At 37.0% G+C, this 25527-nt stretch overlaps 6 protein-coding genes across 6 annotated transcripts; 3 read left to right on the top strand and 3 right to left on the bottom strand.

Annotated features, from left to right (window-relative positions):
- Positions 1-179: 179 nt before the first annotated feature.
- LOC113502205 (28S ribosomal protein S28, mitochondrial) lies at positions 180-1192 on the bottom strand. Its single transcript, XM_026883655.1, has 2 exons — positions 763-1192; positions 180-617 (listed from the first exon to the last, which is right to left on the bottom strand). Exons 1-2 carry the CDS (start codon positions 1051-1053, stop codon positions 333-335), a joined length of 576 nt encoding a protein of 191 aa, XP_026739456.1. The 5' UTR covers positions 1054-1192; the 3' UTR covers positions 180-332.
- Positions 1193-1473: 281 nt separating this feature from the next.
- On the top strand, positions 1474-5524 carry LOC113502196 (regulator of nonsense transcripts 3B). Its single transcript, XM_026883640.1, has 6 exons — positions 1474-1690; positions 1780-1993; positions 2321-2509; positions 2956-3104; positions 4251-5000; positions 5085-5524. The coding sequence occupies exons 1-6, from the start codon at positions 1583-1585 to the stop codon at positions 5208-5210; spliced, it is 1536 nt and encodes a 511-aa protein (XP_026739441.1). The 5' UTR covers positions 1474-1582; the 3' UTR covers positions 5211-5524.
- A 331-nt stretch (positions 5525-5855) lies between these two features.
- Positions 5856-14948, bottom strand: LOC113502203 (leucine-rich repeat transmembrane neuronal protein 1). The gene is made up of 5 exons (XM_026883653.1): positions 14532-14948; positions 8146-8332; positions 7251-7806; positions 7081-7160; positions 5856-6861 (listed from the first exon to the last, which is right to left on the bottom strand). The coding sequence occupies exons 1-5, from the start codon at positions 14537-14539 to the stop codon at positions 6652-6654; spliced, it is 1041 nt and encodes a 346-aa protein (XP_026739454.1). The 5' UTR covers positions 14540-14948; the 3' UTR covers positions 5856-6651.
- A 236-nt stretch (positions 14949-15184) lies between these two features.
- LOC113502201 (E3 ubiquitin-protein ligase MSL2) lies at positions 15185-20919 on the top strand. Its single transcript, XM_026883651.1, has 4 exons — positions 15185-17919; positions 17997-18206; positions 18522-18696; positions 19219-20919. The coding sequence occupies exons 1-4, from the start codon at positions 17194-17196 to the stop codon at positions 19437-19439; spliced, it is 1332 nt and encodes a 443-aa protein (XP_026739452.1). The 5' UTR covers positions 15185-17193; the 3' UTR covers positions 19440-20919.
- Positions 20920-20989: 70 nt separating this feature from the next.
- Positions 20990-21797, bottom strand: LOC113502204. The gene has a single exon (XM_026883654.1). The coding sequence runs from the start codon at positions 21707-21709 to the stop codon at positions 21044-21046; it is 666 nt and encodes a 221-aa protein (XP_026739455.1). The 5' UTR covers positions 21710-21797; the 3' UTR covers positions 20990-21043.
- Positions 21798-21891: 94 nt separating this feature from the next.
- On the top strand, positions 21892-25391 carry LOC113502104 (serine/arginine repetitive matrix protein 1-like). The gene is made up of 6 exons (XM_026883485.1): positions 21892-22379; positions 22826-22999; positions 23174-23323; positions 23753-23974; positions 24581-24874; positions 25046-25391. The coding sequence occupies exons 1-6, from the start codon at positions 22188-22190 to the stop codon at positions 25205-25207; spliced, it is 1194 nt and encodes a 397-aa protein (XP_026739286.1). The 5' UTR covers positions 21892-22187; the 3' UTR covers positions 25208-25391.
- Positions 25392-25527: the final 136 nt, after the last annotated feature.

Here is a 25527-nt window from a genome sequence, read left to right as displayed (position 1 = left end):
CTTGTTTAAATAAATCATTAATAGTTTTTGCTTAAGGCTCTGCCCACATGAATGTTGTTGGTCAAACCTGACCCTGAGTCAAATTTCAAATTACCAAAATAGTAAAGAGAAATATGTATACAAAATTTCATCACAATTGGTGAAGTGGTTTAGACATGGAAGTATAAGAAACAAAATGCCACTTTAATATTTTTTATAATAGTATTGATTGTTTTTAGCTATATTGTCCTGTTATAAAGGTGTTCTTAAGCAGAATGAGAGTAAACTATAACAAGTTTTGTAACGACATAATTTATTACTCATACAACTATACCTAAAAATCTCTTACTTTATTACTTCTCACTCACTGTGTTAGCTCTTACTGGTGTTGACACAATACCAAGGAGTTTGCAGTCAGCCTCTAAGAGTGTGAGGTCAGTGCTGGAGCCGAGGAACCTGGAGGACAGCTCTAGATCTTTGATTTGGATCCTTACTCGCGCCCCCCTTACATACTCATCACTTCGGACGGTAGGCCTGGTGCATACACAGTGGAACTTCCAACCAAAATCAATGTACAGGTCATCTTCAACAACATGGAATATTTTACCAATGACGACCTTGTTGGTGGGATCTCCAAGCTGGAAATTAAGGATTTAAGTTAAAGAAACATTTGCAACCTGAATAACATGAAAAATTTTATATAGAAACTACTTCATGTCGGATAGAATATTAGTATGAACATAAGTGGTAAACAAAGGTTATCATTATGATTGCTTCACTTACATCCATAAGCTTGGAATTCCTTAATAGTGAAGCGAATGTATAGTTCTGTTCATTATCCTGAGGTTCTGCAATTTGTGAGTGCTTTTCAAAAGCCTTCGCAAAGCCTGATGGATTGACTTTTGCAGGGGAGGCATCCGGAACAGCTCCTTGGTCATTTTGAATTGTACCAGACGGACTGCTAAAGGTTCTTGAACTGATTATACAACTCGATCTTCGTAAATGTTTGGTTATTCTTGCAGTGGTCAGCATCATGCCGCCGACTTCTTGAATGGCACTTTTAATGTGATACATATGCTTGGTACACAAGCAATAAATACGTATTGATGAAGCAGGTTACTTTATAAGTTTTAATTCATAAAACAAATAAGTTTAGAAATAACCTACAAATTGCACTATTTTGATGTCTACTGACATTAGGTTTTTTTTTATTTATGATCCGATTGATCCGAACATTTCGTTGTTCTAGTGAAAAATTATAAATCGACTAAATTATAATACTCAACAGTAGATCTGAACGAATAACATAATAATATCGTACTTAAAGAAATCATTTTTCGTATCTTTTTCTCAGTAAACCGCAGGATAAGTGAAAAGTAAAATTTTCTGAGTCACAAAATGGATTTTTATTGAAATTAGGCGATTAAAACCTACATTTGTCTGAATAGAATTTTACCTAAGCCTAAATATTGACGTAAATTAAAAATGTTCAACATACCTTCTGCCAAGTAAATGTCAAAAAAATTACACACGACACACGGTTTTTTGATAATGTTGAGCGATTGCCTAAAAAGTTGAGGGATATAATCAATTAAATTGTATAATGACTGAAGATCAAGATGCTAAAGATTCGCAGTCGGATTCGGGCAGTAAAACATTTATTAATAAGAACAAGGACAAGAAAACAAAATCCCAACGGCCGCTGACTAAAGTGACTGTTTGCTTATATTGGAAAATTGTTGACTGTAAATAATAAGCGCCTAAGACAAGTTTGTATAAATGAGGTTATTTTTATTTCAGATAATTCTCCGGCGCTTGCCGCCTAGTATGACTGAAGAAGCATTCTTGGAACAGGTTTCACCAATACCTGATCATGACCATTTCTATTTTGCCAAGCCAGATCCTTCGCTTGGCAATAACCTATATTGTAGAGCTTACATAAACTTCGTCAATGTCGACGATATTTACTTGTTTAGAGATAAATTTGATGGATATGTGTTTCTTGATGAAAAGGGTAAGGGATTTCAGATAAAGCTTTATGATACACTGTTAAACATTGCTATAACAGTACTGTGCCACATTTTCTCTTCACTATTCTAGTCAATGCATAAGAGCACTGGCTTATTTAACTTACAGAGTAATATTGACATTGTCAAAAAGTGGCACTTATTATGAAATCAGTAAATGTTAGTTCAAAGGGACATATTTTGGCTGTTTTGTGTATTATTCTAATAAGATTATATTAACGAAGTATTGAATCAAAGAACTTTCATATACTTAACCCATTATTAGCTTTCTTGCAATGAGTTTAAATCTAATATTACTCTGTAATATGTTACAGGTGTGGAGTATGTGGGCATAGTGGAGTATGCTCCTTTCCAGAGGATACCTAAGAAAAAGAAGAAGAAAGACCCAAAGTGTGGCACCATAGAGAGTGACCCTATTTATCAAGACTTTGTGGAAGGTCTCAAGAAAGACCCTGAGACTGAGAACCAACCAAAACTTGAGTACTCTTACCCTGTGAATGATGGTAAGGAATGTTTAAACAAATAGTAAATGTTCACTATGGTTATTGACCAAGTTTAAACTTGTAATGCTACTGAATTATTTATTTGTGTTTTAAACCAAGTATTTAAACTCCATTAACCTGATTTTTATCAGATTCCAATAGGCTTAAAATCTAGATCAGATAAAGTATTTGATAGTTGCAAAAGGCCAAGTAACAGGGTGTAGCCTGGTAAAGAAAAAGCACAATAAAATAGTAAGACATTCTACATAGTCTATTTATATGGGTGCACTGTATTTGAGGAAGACAGACGAAATGAAACTAAACATGAATATTTTTTTAAAGTATTTGGTTGTTTACTGATATCAAGGTATCTCAGGCTAAAACTTGGTCACAGTTATATTATGCAAGTTTTTTTACCATACTAATAATTGACATCTTCTAAATAAATTTTCTTCGCATATTTCCAGCCAATGACAAAAAGGTACAATCAACTCCTTTGCTGGAGTACCTGGCGGCGCGCAAGCAGGACAAGAGGGGGCGTGACGAGCGTCGCAGGAGAGAGAATGACAAGAGGAAAATGAGGATAGAGAGGAAAACCAAAGAAAATCCCATCAAGGTAACATTTCTGAGCAAATCTAAACTTAAATTTATACTAATTACTCATTCTCTTAATGACAGGTTATAATGAGGAATAATTATTACTGCTAGATAATTATTGCATAAGTAAGGGCAATCTCTACATAATATGTTGTAAATGAAATACTCTAGAAATTTATTTCATAAACCTGATATCCAAGATCTAATATAATATTAATTATGCCATCTGGTCAATGATATAGGGCATCACTTAATATATTAAAATTATTACTAATGCATCCATTATGTGGCCAAGTCCATTTGACACTCACTCCATCTAACATTTCTCTCTCAATTCTATTAAATGCTACTTACTTTACCCTCTTCACTCAATTATTTCTTTAGAGGCCTGGTGATATATCAGAAGATGAAAACTTTAATGACAATACGGATTATTATGACAACAAATACAACAATCACAGTTTCTGGTATGGTGAACAGAGAATATACCATAAGAGTAAAGTGAAGTGTGCCGTTGTCAAAACTGAATTGAAAAGTATTCATGGTTCTGATGAGTTCATCAGTACTGACTCTGATTGGGACAGTCACTTTCCCGCTCTGTCTGCGAAAACTCACAATACTTTCACACTGACATCTGGTAAATTCTGTGATAAAAAAGAAACACAAGAAGGTAGCCAGAAAAGTGGTGGTGACACTTGTTTTAAGGTTTACAGTATTGAATTTAAATGGATTATAGTTAATTTTGTTACAAGTATTTTTTTAGTGTCAGCGAAAGTGTTGTTTATCTCAGTTTAGTTAAAGTATCTCGATAATCGAAAGTAAATTCATTCTTTAATATTTTAGAATGTAAATACTTTTCATGTAATAAAAGTTGGTATCCCATCTCCTGTAGTCTGCACATTAGAATTTGATTAGATACATCCCTATTTAAATGTAAGTTAATACCTATTTGTCTATAAGATATAGAAGCTGCGGCCCCTTCCTTCTCCATGATTCGTCAAATAAAGCTTTGGATTTTGATTTCATGGCCATGGTAACATTTCCGAGCCGAATAAAAAATCAAATTAAATTCCAACCAAAAATAAATTTCGGGAAAAAGTTCCTCTATGGCTACAACCTTATGTGATTTAACCTTTAAAACATTCTGATAATGTATGAATTCTAGGAGGAAGAAACTGGAGACGGCGAGGTTAAGAAGATTAAATCTAGAGAGTGGGAGAAAGAGAAAGCGAGTGACGCGCGTGATGACCAAGTCAAGTCGGAGAACCGAGATGGATCTGTATTTGAATCTAAATCTTATAGGGACCAGCGCAAGGCTGGAATTAATTCTTTAAGTGACAAAAAGAAAAAGCTTGAAACTGATAAGAGGGATAATGCAAGAGATGATGAACAGGGGGATGACTCGGACAGGGGCGCGAAAAAGGATAAACGCGATAAGTTCAAAGACTCGCCGCGTGAGCAAAAAAGTAAAAAGTACAGCGACACTAGAAAGGAGCGAATCAAATCTACCGATTTTGGAAAATCGGACAAACAATCAGCTATAAATAAAATCATGTCTTTAGAAAACAAAGGAAAGTCAATAAACCACGACGATATAAAACCATTTACACAACTGCCGCATGTGAAGACTGACGACTTGACCAAAATTATAGAGGGAATGGATAAGAAGATGAAACAGGAAGAAAGTAGTAAGGACACCAGTGAGGAAGCATTTCCAAAGAGCGCGACTGTCGGTGTGGCGAAGATGAGGAGGAATAGCTTAGAGTCGGGTGAACAGTCTGTGAAGGAGGAGGCGGTGCTCAAGAGGCAGAAGTCACTTGACGACAGGAGCAAGTCATCCGATAGGGAGGGCTCAGAGGAGAAAGAGAAAAGTGAAAGTGGTGACCGTCGCACAGAAAGAAGAATTAGAAATAAGGTAAGCTTAAACACTTGACAGGAAATATGTGTTAGGACGAAGGTAATGTGTTGCTATTCTATATCATTCTCTTTATTCTATCAGGATCGTCCAAGCCTCGTTATCTATCAGCCAGGCATGGGCAAGTTTAGTAAACAGCGTCTCGCGAAGGAAAAAGACACACAGCCGCCAACCAAATCCGTTAACGATAGTGAAAAGAAAGACACCTGAAATTAATGTCAAACTACCCTAAACTTGGACAACATTCAACGGAATTACCCTGAAGCTGGCATCCACAACATGTCCTGGCAGACTCTGTAGACGAGGATATCGGAATGTGCCAACTGAAGGAACCACTGTTCGTGTTTACTCAGCTGTTGTTTTTATTGATTTGTTTAGTTTACATACATTTCGATTGAGTTGGAGATGTTTTAACATTACAAAAAAATCAACGTAGCATTTAATGCAACATATTTTTAGCTTGTGACGATTTAATTCAGTTTGTTAATTTCATTTAAATATAATTAATTTTTGAAATGGGGAAATTGGATTTTTATTTACCATAAATTAAACAAAGCGGTAATTAGTAACAATTTTATTACTTATCACAGTTATTTTACTTACAGTATATAACATTAAATAGAAAAATATTGAGAAAATTGAAACATTATGATGGGATTATTAATTTATTATTTACAACTATTAATCGAGTCTTTGGCAAAAAGTTTGTGGTCGTTTAGCCTCTATGGAAAAATAGCTGAAAGTAAACTTACTCTATGCTTACTTTCTATGGTATACAAACACTATCAAACTAACTGCTTTATTTGCTTTAATTCTGAGAAAAATAATGTTACAAGTGTCAATTTGCGTACATTATTTTTATTATAAGCTTAAATTACAAGCGAGTCCCGTTTATTTGACTGGACCACTGGAACCTTAAAGACGTTCTTAGGCTGAAATACATTAGATTGACATTCTTAAATATACCTATTAATGTTATTTCTCAGAGATTTATGAAACATCATCATCTTACAAACTTCCTTTTTTAAAAAGGTGTATATAGATCACAAGTTTGCATAATAATTTTGTAACTAATGACGACAAGCAAATGGTTTTTAAACGGCACAATATTACAACTAGTCAGCCTTTAAAGCCTTGATGTTATCCTTAAATATTCAATGTATTAAATAATAGAGATACAAGTATACAACTTTCTTAAAAAAACTAACTTTTATTACAGTTAATCGTACTGAGACGTGATAGTAGGTAGTAAGGTTTACTAAGGTATAGAACACCGCACATTCGTAACAATAATATACAAGAGTGAACCTTGTTGCCTCGACATAAAGGCGCTTTTACGGTAAGTGACGTAATGCATACAATGATCTTTGAATAACACGATACTCATTTAAAAAGATCATGCTTACTAGCTATATTAAATGCAAAAAAGAACTATTAATTACATTCAGATTTTTTATGCCCTGAATTTTCATTTACATCTAAATGGGAACGCATTACAATCGTAAATCACAATCATAGACGGCCGTATCTTGACATTTTCATTTCTTATCAAGTTACTTTTGTACGTATTGCGTACATGGCATGAAAATGATTACCACACTATCTGAACGTTTGGCTTACAGGGAAATGAGTGAATAATCTAGATGTGTGATTACGACACGTCACCAAGGAGTACAGCTGTTGCGTTCTTATCCGGGTCGTTAGCCGGCTTCGCTTGTTTTAATTTCTCGGCGGTTGTCTTGGTTTGCGCGACGTTATGCCTGTGCATCACGTACAGCAGGAGCATGAAGCCGACGAGGAAGCCGGCCAGACCGCCACCTATCGTCAACCACGTGCGTCGCGATGTCTTTATACTTTGCACCTGAAATAATATCATATACAAACGTCAATAAATAAGAAAAATGTGCAGGTGGCCTTGAGGAAACGAGGTCTCTATTTACTTACTGATTAAATATTGTCTTTTCTTTGGTTAAAACTATGTGCGCTAATACTTACATATAATTTTATGGTGAACAATAAGCTAGGGGAATTAGGGTTGGGTATTTATTTATATTAATATTATCCTGTAAAAATGTCTTACCTGTAAATATTCGGCCTTGCACCTATGGTAGGTCGCATTGAAGTTTCCTGAATCTTCTGGAACTGGACAGTTTTGAAACTCTGAAAATTAAAAAGGAATTGTTATAGATTCACTCTGAACTATGTATGAACCAACCATAAATTTATTTATTTGAAGTAGAATTCACTCACGTCTAGTATTAAGCTTCGAATAGTCTTCTAATTGGAAAAACACTCGCTTTTCTTGGAACCATAATACTGTGGATCTGATACTGCACAGCTTCATATTATTTATGGACTCTGTGAGATCCACTTTCTCGAGGTTACACATGACGGTAAAGTGCTCCGTGTTAAGGGACGTCAGGGGGTTGTGGGAGATGTTGTAGAAAGCTAGCTGAGGGAGATAGCCCCAGTCTGGCAACTCCTTCATCTTGCAGTCCGATATGTCCAAAAGATCTAGTGGTGCTTTAATAGGTTTGTCTATCGTAAGTTCACTGGACTTGTGAAATATGGGATTTCCCCTGAGATACAGTTTTCTCAGTGAGGGTAGCTGAAATATGGAGTTGGGTAGTTCTAGTATGACGTTGTTAGAAAGGTCCAGGGTCTGCAGGTCGGTGAGCGGCGAGAGCGCGTCTTCGTCTATTGTGTAGATGTGGTTGTCGGCAAGGTACAGGAACTTGATGCTGGAGTAACTTGATAATGTTTCAGAAGTCAGCTCTTGGAGTTTATTGTCACTGAAGTCTAGAATCTGTAAAGAAAACAACATGTTTATTTATCATTTTATAGGTACCAACTACCAGATGTTTTGTTGTCATTGAAATTAAGACGTCTTAATGGGGCTCTGATTTAACCAAATCCATCAATCTATCCCGACTTCTTTAACAAAACGTCTTATTATCTTTCTTTATCTATCATACCTACCTTAATCATTTCAACTCTACGAGCTAGTTCACAAACTTTAGGTATGCAGGTGCAGAAGATGCTTATCTCAAGGATTAATTTGAAACAGTTGCGGGATATCACTAATTTTAGGTCGTGCAAAACTGTCGACTTGTCTATAATTAATTATTGTCATGACTCTGCTTACCTCAATGCCAGTTCTCAATTTCGGGATCTTGCCGAGTCGCCGGCCGGCACAGTGGGCTCCGTACATGTCATAAGCGTATTCATACGTGCAATGGCTCGGCTGCGCTCCTAAAGCCTCGATGTCTGTCATCTCCTTTCCTATGACACTTGCCACCCAAAGGAGTGTCGCAAATATAATGCTATTGTATCTGAAATTGATGAAATTGAATAAAGTATGTGGGTGTCTTTAATTAGTATGCTGCGTAAGGCGCCTTTGTGTTTTACGCACAGGGTGATAGATCTACGATTTACCTAGACTTAGTCTGAATAGACTTAGGCTTGGACAAATTTCTTATGGATTTGCAAAACCTTTGATAACACCTCATGATCAGATAATACCGAGAAAGAAGCCTTAATTTTATTTCCACACTCAGTTTGGTAGTCTGATGGCCTACGCGTAAATGGGGTAAAATTCTCATTTCATGTAAGTTGATAGATATTTTATAAGCTCTTAATACAATGTGTGAAAACAATTGAACAACTGATTTTCAATCGAATGACTATTACTGATAAGAAAATAGACAATGATTAACTTGTTTTCGCTCTTTGTTTCAACTGCACAAGCACCTACCTATTATCCTGTTTACCTATTTATTAGTTATCTCTTAACAGATACTACTTGATTGTTACCCTATTTTCTTTGGTACTTATCGCTTGAAAAGAAAACAAGTAACGATCACATTCCTACGTCACAAACACAACTTATGTTTTTGAAAGGAGTAGGTACGCATAGGTATATTTCGGACACCTGATGGAGTTACGTGAACTAAAATTCTAATTACAAAATGGGAAATTTTCCCATACAAAAGCAAGTTATTGAAAACTTTTCTATAGAATGTTATGCATATCGGCGCATCAGTAGTGGTGGGTACAGATACGATGATTGTGTACATCTCTGTCGGGTCACGGGGTAACAGTTGCTCCTTCTGTGCTATTCTCGGTACGCCAAGGGTTATCTCGATTGTTGGCCTTACTGACTGTTCAATACACAGTCACTAAGACCAAGTTAATGTTGTGTATGAATCGATGTGAAAGAAATTGAAAAGAACTCAAAGCGAGTTTTTTCTTATTTCTAATTAAGTTCCGTTCTGTGTTGCGGTTGTCTAAAATGCGACTAATCAGATTGCCATGCAAAAAATCCTGCGGAAACTACCAAATCGCTTTGATACAACGATGCTTTAATTGACATCATGCATGATACTACCAAACAAAGCAAGAATTCCGGGAAACTAACGAGTAAAATAATCTTTACTATCTACTACACAGGGTCTACCACAACGTCTTAAAGTAACATTCATATGGTTGTGGAAGGGTGACAGCACAATACACAGCGTAGAGCGGCATCTCCCTTACTCTCCACTTTAAGACGTGTCGCAAACCCTCAAACTAAAAACCGGAGCACGTCTACACACCTACTCTGTCATAAAGTGCGTATTAAACCTACATTTAGTGACGTGACCGTGTTTTAGTTTTCCACATATAGATGTTACGAAAAGTACATAAGCGATATGTTCTATGCAGTGATAATAACGACATATGTAGATAGGACGCTGATAACGAATTACTAGCATTAATTACTGGTGCGTTTTGTATGTTAAGTGACACACGTTATCGAGACAATAATGAGGAATTACACGTCGATTTGTGCTTGCAATTAGCGACATCCTTCTTGTTCCATAGTTTTCGGTGAAATAAAATATACCACTTACGGAGTTCATTCCATTACCCTCACCACGTATGCAAAAATGCAGTTTTCCTTTTTTTTTGCAAGCTCTTTCAGTATTACGGCTATTTATATGATAAGGTTTTGGAGGTATTTAAGATCTTTACCTATCAACACATTTATTAAGAGTAACGATTTACCTAGTTTGTTTTTTTTTTGTTGAGGATGCCCTTTCACCCCCTTTTAGTTTGCCCATAGGTTTGATACGAAAATAAGGTAATATATTAAACAGATTTAGTGAGAAATCATCATTTTAAACCTGTCAGACACTAAAGAAGAACGCAGTTTGTATGATAGAGCCTAACGACATGCCTTTGCCACGCCCGTTAAAAATCTACTTAACAAGTTAGGTAAGTATATCCGTATATCGGACTCCGTCCAGTACTGAAAAAAGACATTCTAGCATTCGCAGTCGGAAAGTTGATTTCTATTTGAAACAAAAATGGTTTGGCCTATTAGAAATTCTATGACTTTTTCATTTTACAACGGCTACTGAACTGGAAACACGAAACGTATCGCTACGATATGTAATCTTGGATGCCATAATCTTGGCCGCGAATAGTGACAGCTATCATTAAGGTCTCATGACTCCGTTAGGGCTCGAGTGTCTAGGCATTAGTCCAGGTAACCTGACTCGCGTAGAGCGCCACTTAGATACCGGGATTATCTCTAGGGAATGAATGAGGCAGGTAAGGGTATTGCAACGGATGTAACCATTCAATTACCTTTAAGCTGACTACCTAATCATTTTAACCACATATTACATCCACCCAAGTTTCTTTGGGCTTTACACAGTTAATGTTAACCATTCATGAATCGGTTACGTGAAAAATATATAAGTAATGAATGTGTCATTAATAGTAGTATCTAGGTAAATAGATACCTACCGCTGGAAGTATACTTAAGTAGGCAAAAGTGTACCGAGTTTACCGACTAATAAAATATGAGTTCGTCAAATTACTCATTTGATTACACATATTACAATGACTATACATGTGAACAACAAACACGGAAACGGTTTCCTGAAAAAAACATTTTCTGTGTTCTGTCCAACCTACACACCTGTAATTTGTTGACGTCACATGGTGACATTGTAAAACTCGATTATTCTTACTTAATACAAGCGGAGATAATGAAAATAATGGCGGCTAAATAATATGAAATTAGACGGTTTAAAGTAATGCAATAATGGTGTGGTGCACTGAATAATGGGTCCTCGTGATGTGACTACGTCGTCGCGTCACTACCTCGCTGTGGAGTCTCTCCACTCGGCGCTTTTGTTACCGTCGCTCGACAAATTGGTACTTACTTCCCGCCTACTACAATAAACATAAATGTCTCACATGGCACATCAGTAACATAATTGCGAACTCCAACGCATCGTCACTAAACATCGTCAGAAATCATGATACTTCTAAATCCACGGTATAATTCCTACTTGGTAAGTTTCTAAGCGGCTAAGATATATGCCGTGATCTCGTGACTCGGCCTAATCAGTAGACTACCCACGAAGTGCCCTCGACTTGGGTTGAAGTTATTATAGTCACCCCGGACACCAAAATAAAAAAGGTTTCTGATACGCATGGTGTTGTTGTCTTACCAGATAAATATTTTCTAGACAAAGACCGATGCATTTACAGTGTAAACGATGCAAGCAACACATGACCTGATTTTTAATCTAACATGTAATTGACCATGCCCTAAATACGCAATGGAGATTTTTGTCAAAATGCTATGGCACGTTAATCATGATAGTATTTTGTCTACAGAGATAGAGTGATAAGAATTTTACTTATAATTTGGCGTGGTTCAAGATAAAAACTCAAGGTGAAGAAATTATTATAGGTACACCTCTAAACTATTATCAATAACAAACACAGCCAAACATTTGATGACTAAGCGTCCATTTGTTACTCAAATCTGATTTTATAAAGTCCACGATTTTTTCTCGCAAATGAAGCATTTGGAGCTTAACAAATTTTCTTTCAGGCAGAAATCAAACGCAAGATCCTTAATGCTTCTAGTCAAGAACATCCTCTTTGATAAACGTTATTTATTATGTACAATAATATAAGTGATTAATAAGACTCGCTGTTCGTGGCGATCAAACCTTATCTGACTGGTATGAAGATGCACAAGTCAGTGCATTCAATGTATGATACCTATATAAAGATGTATGCTATCAGATGAACCAGTTTTCAATTAAAGTATTTTGTAGCTAATATCATAAATGTCTTTTGTATGTCATCGCATTTCACATTCTCAAACAATTTTGTTTAAGCAAGTGTCGACCACTTTCTGAACTCAAAGTACGAACTGGAAGAGCTTATTGTGGATTACAGATTACAAATTAACCTTTTTCATGCAAGGGATCGAATTGGAACTTTATTTCCGTCACTGGCAGTTGGGGACGCGATTGAAGCGTGGTGACCTTATACCGCTCCGCCATCCATACAGTTATCAATTGGGTTGATAAGGTCAAGTAGTCTCTGCGTTAAATTCTGAAGTTGTCTGGCTGTGTATAAATATTCTTTAGCTATAGTAGATAGCTTGGGTATTCACTCGCGATTCCAAGGGTCTCTGTCAACCATCTTAATTGCGCTGAGGTCAAATTAATTCCTCTAATTGTTGACTTGGACTCTCCGGGAAGCAAGACGGAAAAAAAATGCAGAAGTTAATGATTCATACCGATAAAGAGAACTTGTTCTGAGAACTTCAATATGACTTTCTTGTGATCTATTGGACATCATTAAATTATCCAAATGGTTTATTTGTTGTTTACAATAGATAAGACCTATTTAATTATGGACTCTACAGACCTTTAGCAGAGATATGAACCATGTATGTAGGTAGGTACCTAAGTATGCATTTCATCACAATTATAATAAATGGGCAGTTAGTACTTAAAAGGTCCATCTAGCGCATGTTTACATATTCTCCATTATTCAGTAAACCAAGAAGCTATGAAGTGAATGGTAGACTAAAATGAAGTATTTTTTTCCGTTGTTTCAACTGTTTAGATTAATTTTATATTTATTTAATTTTTCTTCAGCATTAATCAGGTCAATACATTTTGTGGTAAGCGTTCACCGATAGGTTCATTCAACGGAGGTATTGAGAGACACTCCTGCGCAACATGCGTGGCGGCCCCAATTGTATGATTGATCTTTATGATGCGTCGGTACACGCCCCTGCCGCTGTTGTTCGATCAAGGATTGGTACTTGTCAACGTTTTTCATGAACGTACAATTTATCGCATGACTAAAAAATTATGGGTAACAGGATGACCAATGCATACAAACTGAATGGCTTTCGCTAAGGTAAAGTTCAGTGATTGGAAGAAATATTTTTGCAGATAATAAAAACATTGTCTAATGCTCTTACAAACCATACTATACAGTATACACTACCATACCACATTATTGCGGCAAATCAACCAGCTCATATTGCGGAAAAACGAAAATGCCCAAACAATATTTCTAAATGTTTCCATTATGGGTCTCCTTGAAGAACGTCTTCTTCACAAAAGAAAATATCGAATCCTGCCCTTATTTTACCTTGGCTTCTGATTTTTGGTGAAGATTTACGACCTTAAAACCACCCCAAAACAGCGGATACACAAACAATAAATTAATCTACACTTAAAGTATTTATAGGCCTTCACGGCTAAGAAACGCGGCCCATTATCTTTATATCGACAGCTTGACGAAATAAATGGTGCAGATATGTCCATGCTTTGTATGAGTCAACCGGAATGGCAGAATAGCGTATGACAATTCTACCGAATTTGATTAATCAAGACTGTTGTTTACATTTTTACCTGTAGCCTCTTCCTCCCTTTCCTCCACCTTCACACACTACCAATCCCTGTGACTAATCTACCTGTCAAACTTTACTGTAGATAAACTTGTAAACTAACAATTTTTCGTAGATAACTATTTCATATTTTCGTGAAGATATTTTTCATGATCTTCTGTAGTTTTAGGAATTGTAAACTCAGCTGACGTCTAACATGCCTAAAGGTCTTATAGCTATAATAACTAATAGGTACTAATCTAAGTTAATTTCAGACATTACCTAAACCGTATCAAAAATCTCTGAGTATTGTATTAATCCCAAATAAGTACATAAAAAGTTCAGTAAAAAAATAAAATAGTTTATAAGATTTCTTTTTCCAATTAATGTTTCCATAATTACTTTACCTACTTCAAATTCATTGGCGAGGTAATTATCCTTGATAACATAATGAACGATAGCTGACAGAAATTAAGGAACTGTCAGGCAATAATTGCAATTATATTGTAACACGTTAATATCGAGTGCCTATTAACGATTTACATGCACCTTCATAATCAACAACACTAATGAGGCACTTACTTATGGGCAGCTACATAAAATGTACACCAACCTAGGTAGTTTTTCAGTTTATGTGCTAAGCATAAGGAAAAACCTTCTGGATATGATGCCTATAAGTTTCAGAAAGAAGTAGATGCTAGTGTCTGTTCTTCATCACCTACGATTTAGAAGAAAACAGATCTAGAAGTTAGATATTACTGATATGAGCAAGTGAATATTGTAAAAATATGTCGCTTGATATGTTTTATAATTCGTTTGCAAAAAATTACCTGTGCATCTTGTAAGTTTTTTAAGATTCGAGAAATTATCCTGGTTCAACACTTCACTTAGGCTTTCACTGTTCACTTCACCAGTCCATCCTCACAACACAATCACAACGGTTAGAGTCGCGTACAGCGGTGCACTATGTCACGAACTCGCCACTGGGGAGCTGCAATCAGCGACGGAAGACATTCGTTGAATTGATTCAATTAGTTGAGTCGCATGTCGGTCAGATGCCGCCTTCGCGAGAGTCGAGGTGTTCCTGCGCCGGCGGATCAACTGATACTGGGACGCTGTAATCTTTTATCAGGTCGTCCTTCTACCAAGCACCCTGTATCTCCACCACGACTGAGACAATGCGACGCGCCGATCGCTCGCCCAGATAGTTGGCTACCACAGTGCGATACCGCTCATATCTGAATGCTCCGATTGGTTCGTCGATTATGTTTATTCTGTAATACTTCTTGTATTTGTCAACCAAATGAACGTCTTTGTTTTGATAAAGTCCAATAAAGACTGATAACGAGTCCCCTAATGATTTAATAATTGCCTATTAGATAAGTAGATGGGTAAGTAGATGAGTTTTCAAAAAACCCATATATTAATTACTCAGTGCGAATAATAAATCGTCATGTTATAGAAAATAACAACACTAGCTAAATATATGAGTGTATGCCTTTTGTACTTAAGGAGCTACCTAAAAAGAAAACACTCCTTAAGTGAATTCAATTGGATAATAGAGCAAGATGGTCGCTGCGGTCCCCGACGTATATTCGCATGTCATAAATATTGTTGTTAATTAAACGGACATTATAAAAGCTTATGTACAGCTATTCCAACAAGCAAATTATTAAATAAATAAAAACACAATAACCTTACCAAATTCGCATCACATGGCAGCAATAATCTTTGTACTAAGTAATTAATAGTGATAGTTTTATAAAAATGCTTACTACTTAGGTAGGTACTTTGTACAAAAGAATCGGTTCAGGCATCCAGTAGTTATACTGTGGTTTAAAGAATTAGCATACATGCATGAGACTTAAGATTACTTAAAACAACACTTTTTTAGATTTACTTTACAACAAAGGTAACTAGTGTAACTACTTTCCGACCTGTGGGTGGTGTGGAGGATCCTTCTAATCCCGAAGGCTCACGTCTTTAAGCAACATTATTTAGGGTGTAGAAGTGGATCTCTATGTCGTGTATTTCGCTGCCGTCCTTCATACAGTCTTCAAGTAACCATTAATTATTACCTACTTTAATACGTGGTAGCACACCCTCTAATCGCCTAATTGGCCAAAATGAGATAGACACATTGTGATATAGGCTCGTCCGTACTATAGTGAATGTAAGGTTGACTCTTGACACCTACCCTCAGATAGAGAGTCCAACAGGACCGTGGTAGGTTTGCCTGAGTAGTGCAGACGACGAGAGATCCCGTGAATCGGGGCTTGAAGGTCGTACAGTATCTTTGGCATCGGTTGAACTCATTAGATTTTCATGTTGGAACAGATAGGTTTTAGATTCATTAGAAGTCGTATTTACACAGTTCTCAAATAAGTAATCCTGAAAAGGGGGTCACACATTAAATTGATCCCCATAAAGTATAAAGCCCTTCCTGTCAATATGAAAAACGTTAATAGTAGGCTAATGTAGGTTGGTACAGTCAGCAAGAGAAGTTCAGAACCGCTGTCAGATTTACAGGGTGATGTGATATAAAATGCAATAAATTAGTATTGAAGCAATGGTTCAAAAGTTACCGGTAACGCAGGAAACCATTTAGAAAATTGCTGAATACCAATATTGTAAACATAGTTAATTATATACGATAATTTGTTAATCTGACTTAATCAAGCAGTTTCTTAGCTGAATGTACTTATAAATGCATCGATAAAAAGCAATAGTCGCTTATATTGCCTTTATCATAGAAAAAAGCTGATTGATGGTTTAAAAGCTTAATCAGAACTACACATGTGTTGTCCCAGGTACACAAGTGGATAAAGGCAGACAGTTTGAAGATGAAACATGTTTTTAATGTGTTGTTTACTACGCATCACATTTCATTTATCTGGCGTAAGGGTTAGTCGTTTATCAGACGGGCTACTTTAGCTAGACAAATAATAAAACGACTTGGTAAAGCGGAAGCCTAATTGTCACTGACGACCAACCAAAATAAATAGTTAATTAGGTATATATAGAATGTAAGCATTACTTTCGGTGGTTGGACAAATCATAGAAATGAGTTTTGTATATTTTTAGCACTGCAATAAATTGTTAAAAATGCTAATATTGTTATGCACTGTATTCATAAAACTACTTCATTTCTGAACTTTATGTGCAAGTGTATCCATCAAATATAAAGTTCTACTATATACTTATAAGCTACATTTTACTGTCTTTATTTACGTTGTGTAAATATACTACTTAAATAAAAATATTTGGAGTTAACATTCAGAATTGTTTTAATTTAATTATTTCTAAAAATCGATACGTCTACCCACTATAGAAATTTTTGAAAGCAACATCTCTAGCGGTTCTACTTTGACATTGACAATTTGACAGTTTTGACGCGACGTTTGCGGCTTTTTGGTTGTATAGCACTTTGGTGTAAACAAATTAATTTATAAATTAGTAAATGGTCTCCTTGTTACGTTTTCTGTAATAACAATGAATGCTACAAGTTTATATGTTTCTACATGTAGACTTATAATTTTGGCAGACGCAGCGGATAAGTCTTCTTGGACAGATTTGTTTCGTTTGGTTCCTTATTTACGACAATCTTTATCTTGCACCGTGTGTGGAAATTTATTAAAGGAGCCCTACACGCCAACAAGTGCCAGCTGCCAGCACCACGTTTGTAAAAAGTGTAAAGGTGGAAGAAAAAAACTAAAGCCCTCTTGTAGTTGGTGCAAGGACTATGAAAGTTATGGTGAGAACTTACAGCTTCGAATACTTTTACAATGTTATAAGAAACTATGTGAATATTTTATGGGAACGGACGTATATCAGACTTTGTTGGACGAGGATGAGATAGCAGCTGGTGTGAATGGAGGCACAGTGGCTAGCTCAGGGCTCATTGACTTAATACAAGAAGGTGCTGGCTTCTCAGATGACTACAAAAGTACTGCTGGACTGTCAAAGTCTGCTTATAGTATTTTACCTTGTGTATACACCAACTCTGCGGGTACTCAAACACATGGAGCATCAACTTCCAGTAATTCTGAAAGTAGATCATCTAAAGGCTCACCAAACTCTAGATCTACCTCAAATGGATCACCTTTGTATTCTGTGATGTATGCCGGCTCTGGAAACAAAATTACTATTAAGAGAAAAGCTGTTGATGACACAGATTCATCCCACCATCATGAGTCAAGTTCAAGTCGAGAAAGTAAAGTGAGTAACTTACACAATAATAATTTCTTTACTATAAAACTGTTGAGATATATTTTAATACTTTTTGAAATTTTCAGTCAAATCAATTAGGGTTTAAGAAGCCTTCAAACAGGTCCCGTAGTTCAGCTAGCAGTAAGAGAAAAGGTTGTAGATGTGGCAATGCCACAGCAACTCCTGGCAAGCTGACGTGTTGTGGGCAACGCTGTCCATGTTATGTAGAGAGTAAGCCCTGTACAGAATGTAAGTGTAAAGGCTGCCGGAACCCACACAGGCCAGATGGGATGAAGGTAAATATCATTGTAATGCAACCAACTTTAATGTTTTCTTAACTGTAACATGTTTTAATTGGTTTCATAAGGATAAAGTTATTTATAACAAAATTACTTTCTTGACTTTTAAAATAAAAAAATGTAATTTCATCAATTATATCTTCCTCGTTCATTAAAGATTCTATTGTTTAAAAAAGGTTTCATACAGTAATAAGTTTAATTGAAAAGTATGAAGTTACAAGGCTGTATTTTTTTATTTAAAATATTCAAATTATTAATCTATGGAAGTATAAACACAACTAGTTTTTCAAATGCCCTTGTGGATATTTCCAGGTTCGACCGCATATACCTCAATTGGATAGTATACAGCTTACGCTTAACACAAACCCAGAGACATCACCGTCATGTTCTGGCTCTTTGGACAGTTTAGATACCGATACCCTCACAATGGAGGCCATGGAAGAATCTCTAAGCTATTCATCTGATATCAAATCTTCTAATATTAAAGGTAAATATTTACAACTATTCTATACTATAACTATTCTACTACTACTACATATTTCTACTCAAAAGGGTCGACAATTATTTTTATTGAAAATTTTCTTACTATCTATCTAACTTAATATTTAGGGTAGCAAACAACAAAGATAGATATAAAAAAATTGTCGAGTTGAGATACTTTTCAAGGTCAGTTCAAAAAAAGACTAAAATATCCCACTTTTATTTCATATTTGATGGATCCTTACAATAATGATCAATTATTTATATAAGTGATAGTTTATTTACAAACATCTCTACAAGGTGACCTTTTGATAAGTTATGTTTATTAAAAACAAATTAAGATCATGTGAAAAATATGTTGTAATAATGCAAATGGTACCTAGAGGCTATGCATAAAATGATAAAACAAACTTATTTTTTTTTTAACAGCTTTCAAACATTTCGAAGGTTTGAAAATATCGTTTTAATTTATTCACGTACTAAAAGTAATGCAGTTATGCAAGTACTGTATCAGAGTTGTTGTTCGCAGTGTACACGAGTCAGTTACAAGAAGTGTCGCCGTCATTACCAGCAGCTATAATGATGGACGAGGAGTTCACGGGCTCGGGCGACGAGGAGACGAGCTCGCCGCAAGACTACGCGCTGGCGTCGCCGGCCGACATGAGCGAGCTGCACGACCACATGGACGAGCCCGACATGTCGCCGCAGTCCGCCGACAACGACAACAGCGACATCGAGATCGACGGATGACACCCCCTCGCCCTCGCGAGCGACTAGGACCTCCCCTCCGTCGGTCGCCGGCGCGGGCCCCGGTCACTCACTGCGGCGGTACTGCTAGTCATGCATGTCTCACTGGTATTAGCCCTAAGGTTTACGTTTAACATTAACTATGGTCTCTGTTGTACGCTACAAATTAAATTATTCATTAGCTGCATGTCTGATAGCTGTGACTGTTCTTTGACTTAGTATTTTTTGGGTCCATCGAATTTAAAAATAATGAAGAGGAGTGATTAGGTTTAGCAGATACTTAATTGAGTACTTAAATATCCAAAGTATATTGTCTTGTGTTTACTATGAGGAAAGTAATATTCGCTCATTGATAGGGAACATATTTAAAGCATATTCTCAGTTTGACTACCATCAATGTATGATTGTAATGTGAATACTTAGCGCGACTAGCCTTTACAGTGTTAGCTTGATAGTATTTTACTTTTAATACTGTAATATATATTTTACTAGATTTATATTTTAAGAAAATGCTATTTAAATATGATCTTACTATTGAAGTGGTCTTAAAATTATGTATTTCCTTTGTAACTCTCATGAAATATTTTATTGAACTTACAGTTTTGTATGAAATGATGTTTTGTTGTGTATTTAATGATTGCGAGTTCAGTTAGGAGAGGCATTGTGTGTGCATATATGTATATAGACTATAACACACAGGTTGTTACTTGAGTTAATGTTACTTCCCAAAGATTTAAATCTATGAAAGATTTATATATTCCTTAAAATCTGATTTCCTTTGAAAGTATTGTTAATAATAGTTTTGTAAATAATGGTTTCTTTGAAATATGTTGAAGCTTTTTCTAAGGCTTGACTGTACTTGTTAAATGTCGATGCTCATTATGTAATAGATAATTGTGCTGACATTAGCGGTTCATGTCTTTCTCTACCAAACAATTTAGAATCGTCATATGAAGCAGTAGGATAACGGCGTCCTAAGACATTTGACAGGCACATGCAAATTATTCAAAGCCTCATGACTGTTTTATTATTGTTAAGTAGTACATTCAATCATTTTCTATAATTATGTATTTCCTCCAGTGAATGTCGTTTTAAAATCACACTTTCAATATGGATTGTAATCAAATATTTTTTATAATTTACATTTTGATTTATTAAAAGATATAAATAATTATAAAAAAGACATGAAAATGACTATTAAATTAAGAACAAAATGATTATTTTAAAAAGTTTCCATTAGTTGTCCACTAATTATATAAACTACAAAGAAAACTGTGATACTGCTGTCACCATTCATTGATATATTGTCACTTTTCTTCCCAGTAGAACTTTGATATATTTATGTAATGATATCATGCTTAGAATAACGGCACTGGAGTACAAACGTTTTATAGTTCTACTTACTGTAACATAAATGTGAAATAATGTATAAAGCAATTATCGTCTCAACCACAAGTGACGAAATTAAAAGTATTTTTTGTTATTACATTACTTTTATTTATATTCCCGACACAAAACAAATAATAATTCTAATCAAATTACAACGTTAAAATCATAAAAGAACAAATAAAAATCAAATCTTAAATTCTAACAAATAATTGCACGATTTAATAATTTTTAACAGAATCAGTATTATTTTTGTCAAGTTTAAATTCTGTAATTTCGGGGACACAGTTCCACACTCGTTCGAACTCTTTAGTGAGTGCTGTGAGTAGTGCGGCGTCGGAGGTGAGCAGCGTGGCGTCGCGATTGCAGTTGGGGCTCGCCGTGTCGTAGTCCAGCGAGCCCAGCACGGCCAGCGCCTCGCCCGCGCCCCCCGCCGCGTCCACCAACACGAACTCATGCTCCAACCGAACACTCGGGTTGATCACCTTCACCTCGATCCCGTTCTCAGCAAACGACTGCAGGTTGTGAAATTCGTCACTGTTGTGTATTGTAATCCTCACCCTTGCGTTGTTCTTCCGACGTACGTTGATCAGACATTCAGCCAGTGTACCACTGACGAGACTCGGCACGCACACGTCTACTGTCTTGTTCGCGTGGAGTATGATGTAGTAAATACAAAGCAGATTGTCCAAACCTATTTGTTTCGTTTGCTCCTCAGTCTCAGCTCCATATAATAACATTTCGTTGATTGCGCTGTCATTTTGCTTGTTGATCTGCTCATTATCCGGTCGGCTTCTAAACATGTTTATTTGCAATAGCTTCAACGCTAGCTCACACACCACAGATCCCCCAGTATATAATGTCGTTTTCCAATTTTGAGAATTCATGGTGTGATTATTCAAAAATTACCTACTTATAAAATATATCACGTTCTATCTCTTTCACAGTCAAGATAAGATTGACTCTAGGTTAGTCTACCCACATTAAAAATGTGGACCAATGTTTTAAAATGTAGGTAACCACATCAAGTTTGTTTTTGTTTTTTTTTTTAATCCTTAGAGGTATATTTATGTGGGTGTCCTATTTAAAACTAAAGGTTAGATATTGTGATGAATTACTATAATAATTGGTTCGTCACACCGTTGCTATCAGAACCTCTTTTGATAACAATGAATCGTTACTGTAATCTGTTTAGAAAAATAAAACCGTTTGACAGAACAGTTGAAAGTGCCGGTTTTGACGTTTACTTTTTATACTCATATTTTTAATGTTTTATAAGGAAAGTACTCGTTTAGTGTAGATTTTGGTGCGTTATACTCTTCGTTTGGTATTTTCAATGGTGTGGACATTGCTGAGAGCGTAGTAATGTCGCAGCCGCGGATGCGTAAAGTGGCGGGCGGCGGCGAGGCCGCGGTGCGCGCCCGGGCCCCCGCCGCCGCCGCGTCCGGCGACTCCGGCGCCTGCAGCGTCCGCCCCAACCACGAGACTCAGCGAAGCAGGAGCAAGAATAAGATACCTAAGAGTGTGCGCTACGATTTGGAGAATGCTTTAGTCAGTGTAAGCGCCTTCCCATAACATCATAGCATAGTGTTGCTGAAGGTCGGTATGCTACAACAAATTACTTGTTATGAAGTATCTACCTGTTTCATAGTAGGTATTTTTAATTTTTTATGTTATTTGACATGACTTGACTACTTGGTCATTTAAGTATTTTTTTTGTTCTATCACTTTTTAATTGTTACGTAGGTTTTTAATACGATACCTACTTAGTACTTCTTGCTTGCTTTGTACCAAAACATTTAATTGCTCAGAGAACAATGTGTTTTTTGTGATGATGCTTCTTACAATATTTTATATACTGCTGTTTGTTATCACTATCTGAATAAATAAATACAAGTGTAACAATAAATCAAAATAGCTGCAAAGTTTTTTCTCTCAGCCTATCTCATTCAAATTAAAAAGGTTTTAATAGTATCTACTCTTGAGTGTAATGTATATTGCAGTTGTGCGACGTGTGGTTTGAGGAGATCAAGCCTCACCTGCTGCGCAACAACATAAAGCTGCACGTGCATGGCAGCGCGGGCGGGGACCACGAGCGGCCGCCGCCCGCGCCGCCCTCGCCGCCCGCGCCGCCGCCCGCCAGCTGCAAACACCTCGACCCAGGTGCTGCCCCCGATGTACGAGCCTCGCTCCAGCTCCGACATCACTACCACTTGCCTACTAAAAATAATAAATTTAAACTACAATCTTATAATTATCCACTTACTCGAATAAAACTTTAAATTGTTTTCGTTGTAGAGTATTTTGTGACATAAATGGTAAATAAAAGGCGTTTGTAACATGGTGCACAGCCTCCTCAGCGCCAGGCTGCGAGCTGTGCCGGCTGCTGTTCAACGCCGCCAACTGCATCGAGAGCGCCGTGTCGCAGGCCGCCAGCGCCCAGCCGCCCGTCCCGCATGGCACAGCCACCGTCGTCGTCGCAGATACACGACTACATGCAGGTAATAACTAGGCTCTGGTTATATATCCCTACTAATATTATAAATGTGAAAGTCACTCTGTCTGTCTGTCTGTCTGTTACGCTTTGACGTCTAAACTACTGAACTGATTTTAATGAAATGTGGTACAGAGATAGAGTTGACGAACATAGGATAGTTTTTAACCCGGACTTTTGAAGAGTTCTCTTGGAAACGCGATATAACCGACATCGACGCGGGCGAAGCCGCGGGCGAAAAGCTAGAAATATATACCTGCTCATATTTTATAAACTATCAGAAATACGTGGTATTTATTATCGCGATAAAAATATATAGGTTGTCTCGTAAGTATAACACGTGAACAGAATTTATAAGTAATCATAGCGTGAAGGGAAGGGAGTCATAGAGTCGTATTATGGTTCTACCCGTTCAGGATGTTCGTTCGTCTTGCAGACTCAATCTCACAACTGTGAAGTGAAGCAGCTGAAGCGGCCACGCACCCGTAGAAAAAATCGCAGATCCCAACCACAGCCCCAGTCGAGCTGGCGAGTGCCACGCCTGTGCCGGACGTACAGCATTCTGTCCCCGGCCGCCACCGGGAGTCGCATGAGGAGGATCGCTTCGCAGCAGCCGCAGCCGCCGCCGCCAGAGCAGCCGCCGACGCGTCAAAACTACGTACGCGAACCCTTACTCTCTTAACATTAACCGCTAATAAAACCAGGTATCACATTACCTGAGTATAAGTGTTTCTGGCCTATCGGAACCAAAGTTTTTTCATCATATTTGGTGTCACTCTATTTTTCGACCATTAGGAAACATTAGCTTACTCCGTAGGCAACATTTGTCATTTAAAAGTTTGTGTGTGAAAAGAGATAGCAATAAATTGTTAATGATCAAAAAATATTTATTAGGTGTTTTCTTTATGAACCTGCACTGACTACTAACAAATCTTTTTGTTATAATTTTGGCGCTTCCCATAGCATTGCACTAATTATTTTGTTTGAATTGGAAGAGAAAATCGTTAAGAGTATATGTTTGTTTTACTGAAAAGCAGTGATAAAACCATAGGGTTATCATGACAGCCTAACAAATCCTAAAAAGGTCAACATCGTTTGTTAATTCAGAAAACAAACGGAAAGGTAATTCTCATACTCTAGAAAACTAAATCGTGCGTACTTATTTCCTTTAGGTAAAGTTATAGTTCAGGTAACATTTACACGCGTTTTAATATCTGAAATTCGGTAAACCACATATTTCAATGACGAATTTCTGATATTATAGCATCAATTTACCGTGCCACGTCCTAAAACTGTGAAGAAAAACAAGAAGACTCAGACGGAGCAGGCAGAGCCGCGGCGGTGCGCGAGCGTGGGCTGCCAGTGCGGGGCGCTGGCGCCCGCGCTCTGCAGCTCGCTGCTGGTGCGGCGCCCCGGCGCGCGCAGCCGGGCCGCGCTCGCGCAGGGCCCGCTGCCCCCGCAGGGCCCGCCGGCCCCGCCCCGTCCGCCGCGCCCTGCCATCTACCGCCTGGCGTCGACGATACCAACCGCCACTGAGAGTCTCTCCTTGTTTCAGGATGTGAGTGAGAATTTGATTTGGAATTGAATCAGATCCTAATAGAGTAGGCCGATAAAGATCCCGAAAATAACTGCTGGCATCTTATTTTTTTTCAGACTGAATTACTTAATTCTAAAATTAAGTCTTTACCTACTTAATTGATTTTCTCTTATAAGCGTGTTTTGTTTTCAGGATTTAATAGATATTATAGGAGATAAACATGATAAGAGGTTAAGATTGTTGTACAGCAGTCCAGAGAAGGATGAATTTCCTTCGCTTATGAACTTGGTTCCTTTGCCCAAAAAAAGACAGAAGAAGCCCGGTGGCTTGAAGAAATGTCCTCCTTGGAGATAGGACACGTAAAGTAAGTTAGTAACTAGTAGTGGCCAAGCTCGCTCATTATAGAATATGCTTTCAAACAAACGTACTTATACCTGTATTCCTTTGTATGCCTGTTACTTAATTTCATAGAAGAACACGTTCGTTGTTATATTTTATGTATTACGTCCTTTAAGCTGTTGATTATTGCGTAATATTAATAAAAAAATATATGTATACTTATTGGTTTTGTCATTTTAAACTGCTGTACTGTTCCTCTTGTAAATTTTCTTTACATAACGGACACTCCTTAAGTAGTCCGAAATATAATTCATCGATCTATTTAAAAGGATGCG

This window comes from Trichoplusia ni, chromosome 16 (assembly GCF_003590095.1).
Source record: "Trichoplusia ni isolate ovarian cell line Hi5 chromosome 16, tn1, whole genome shotgun sequence".
Taxonomy (NCBI): Eukaryota; Metazoa; Arthropoda; class Insecta; order Lepidoptera; family Noctuidae; genus Trichoplusia; species Trichoplusia ni.
The sequence above is the reverse complement of the archived record's forward strand: the minus strand, read 5'-3'. Positions and strand labels throughout refer to the sequence as shown.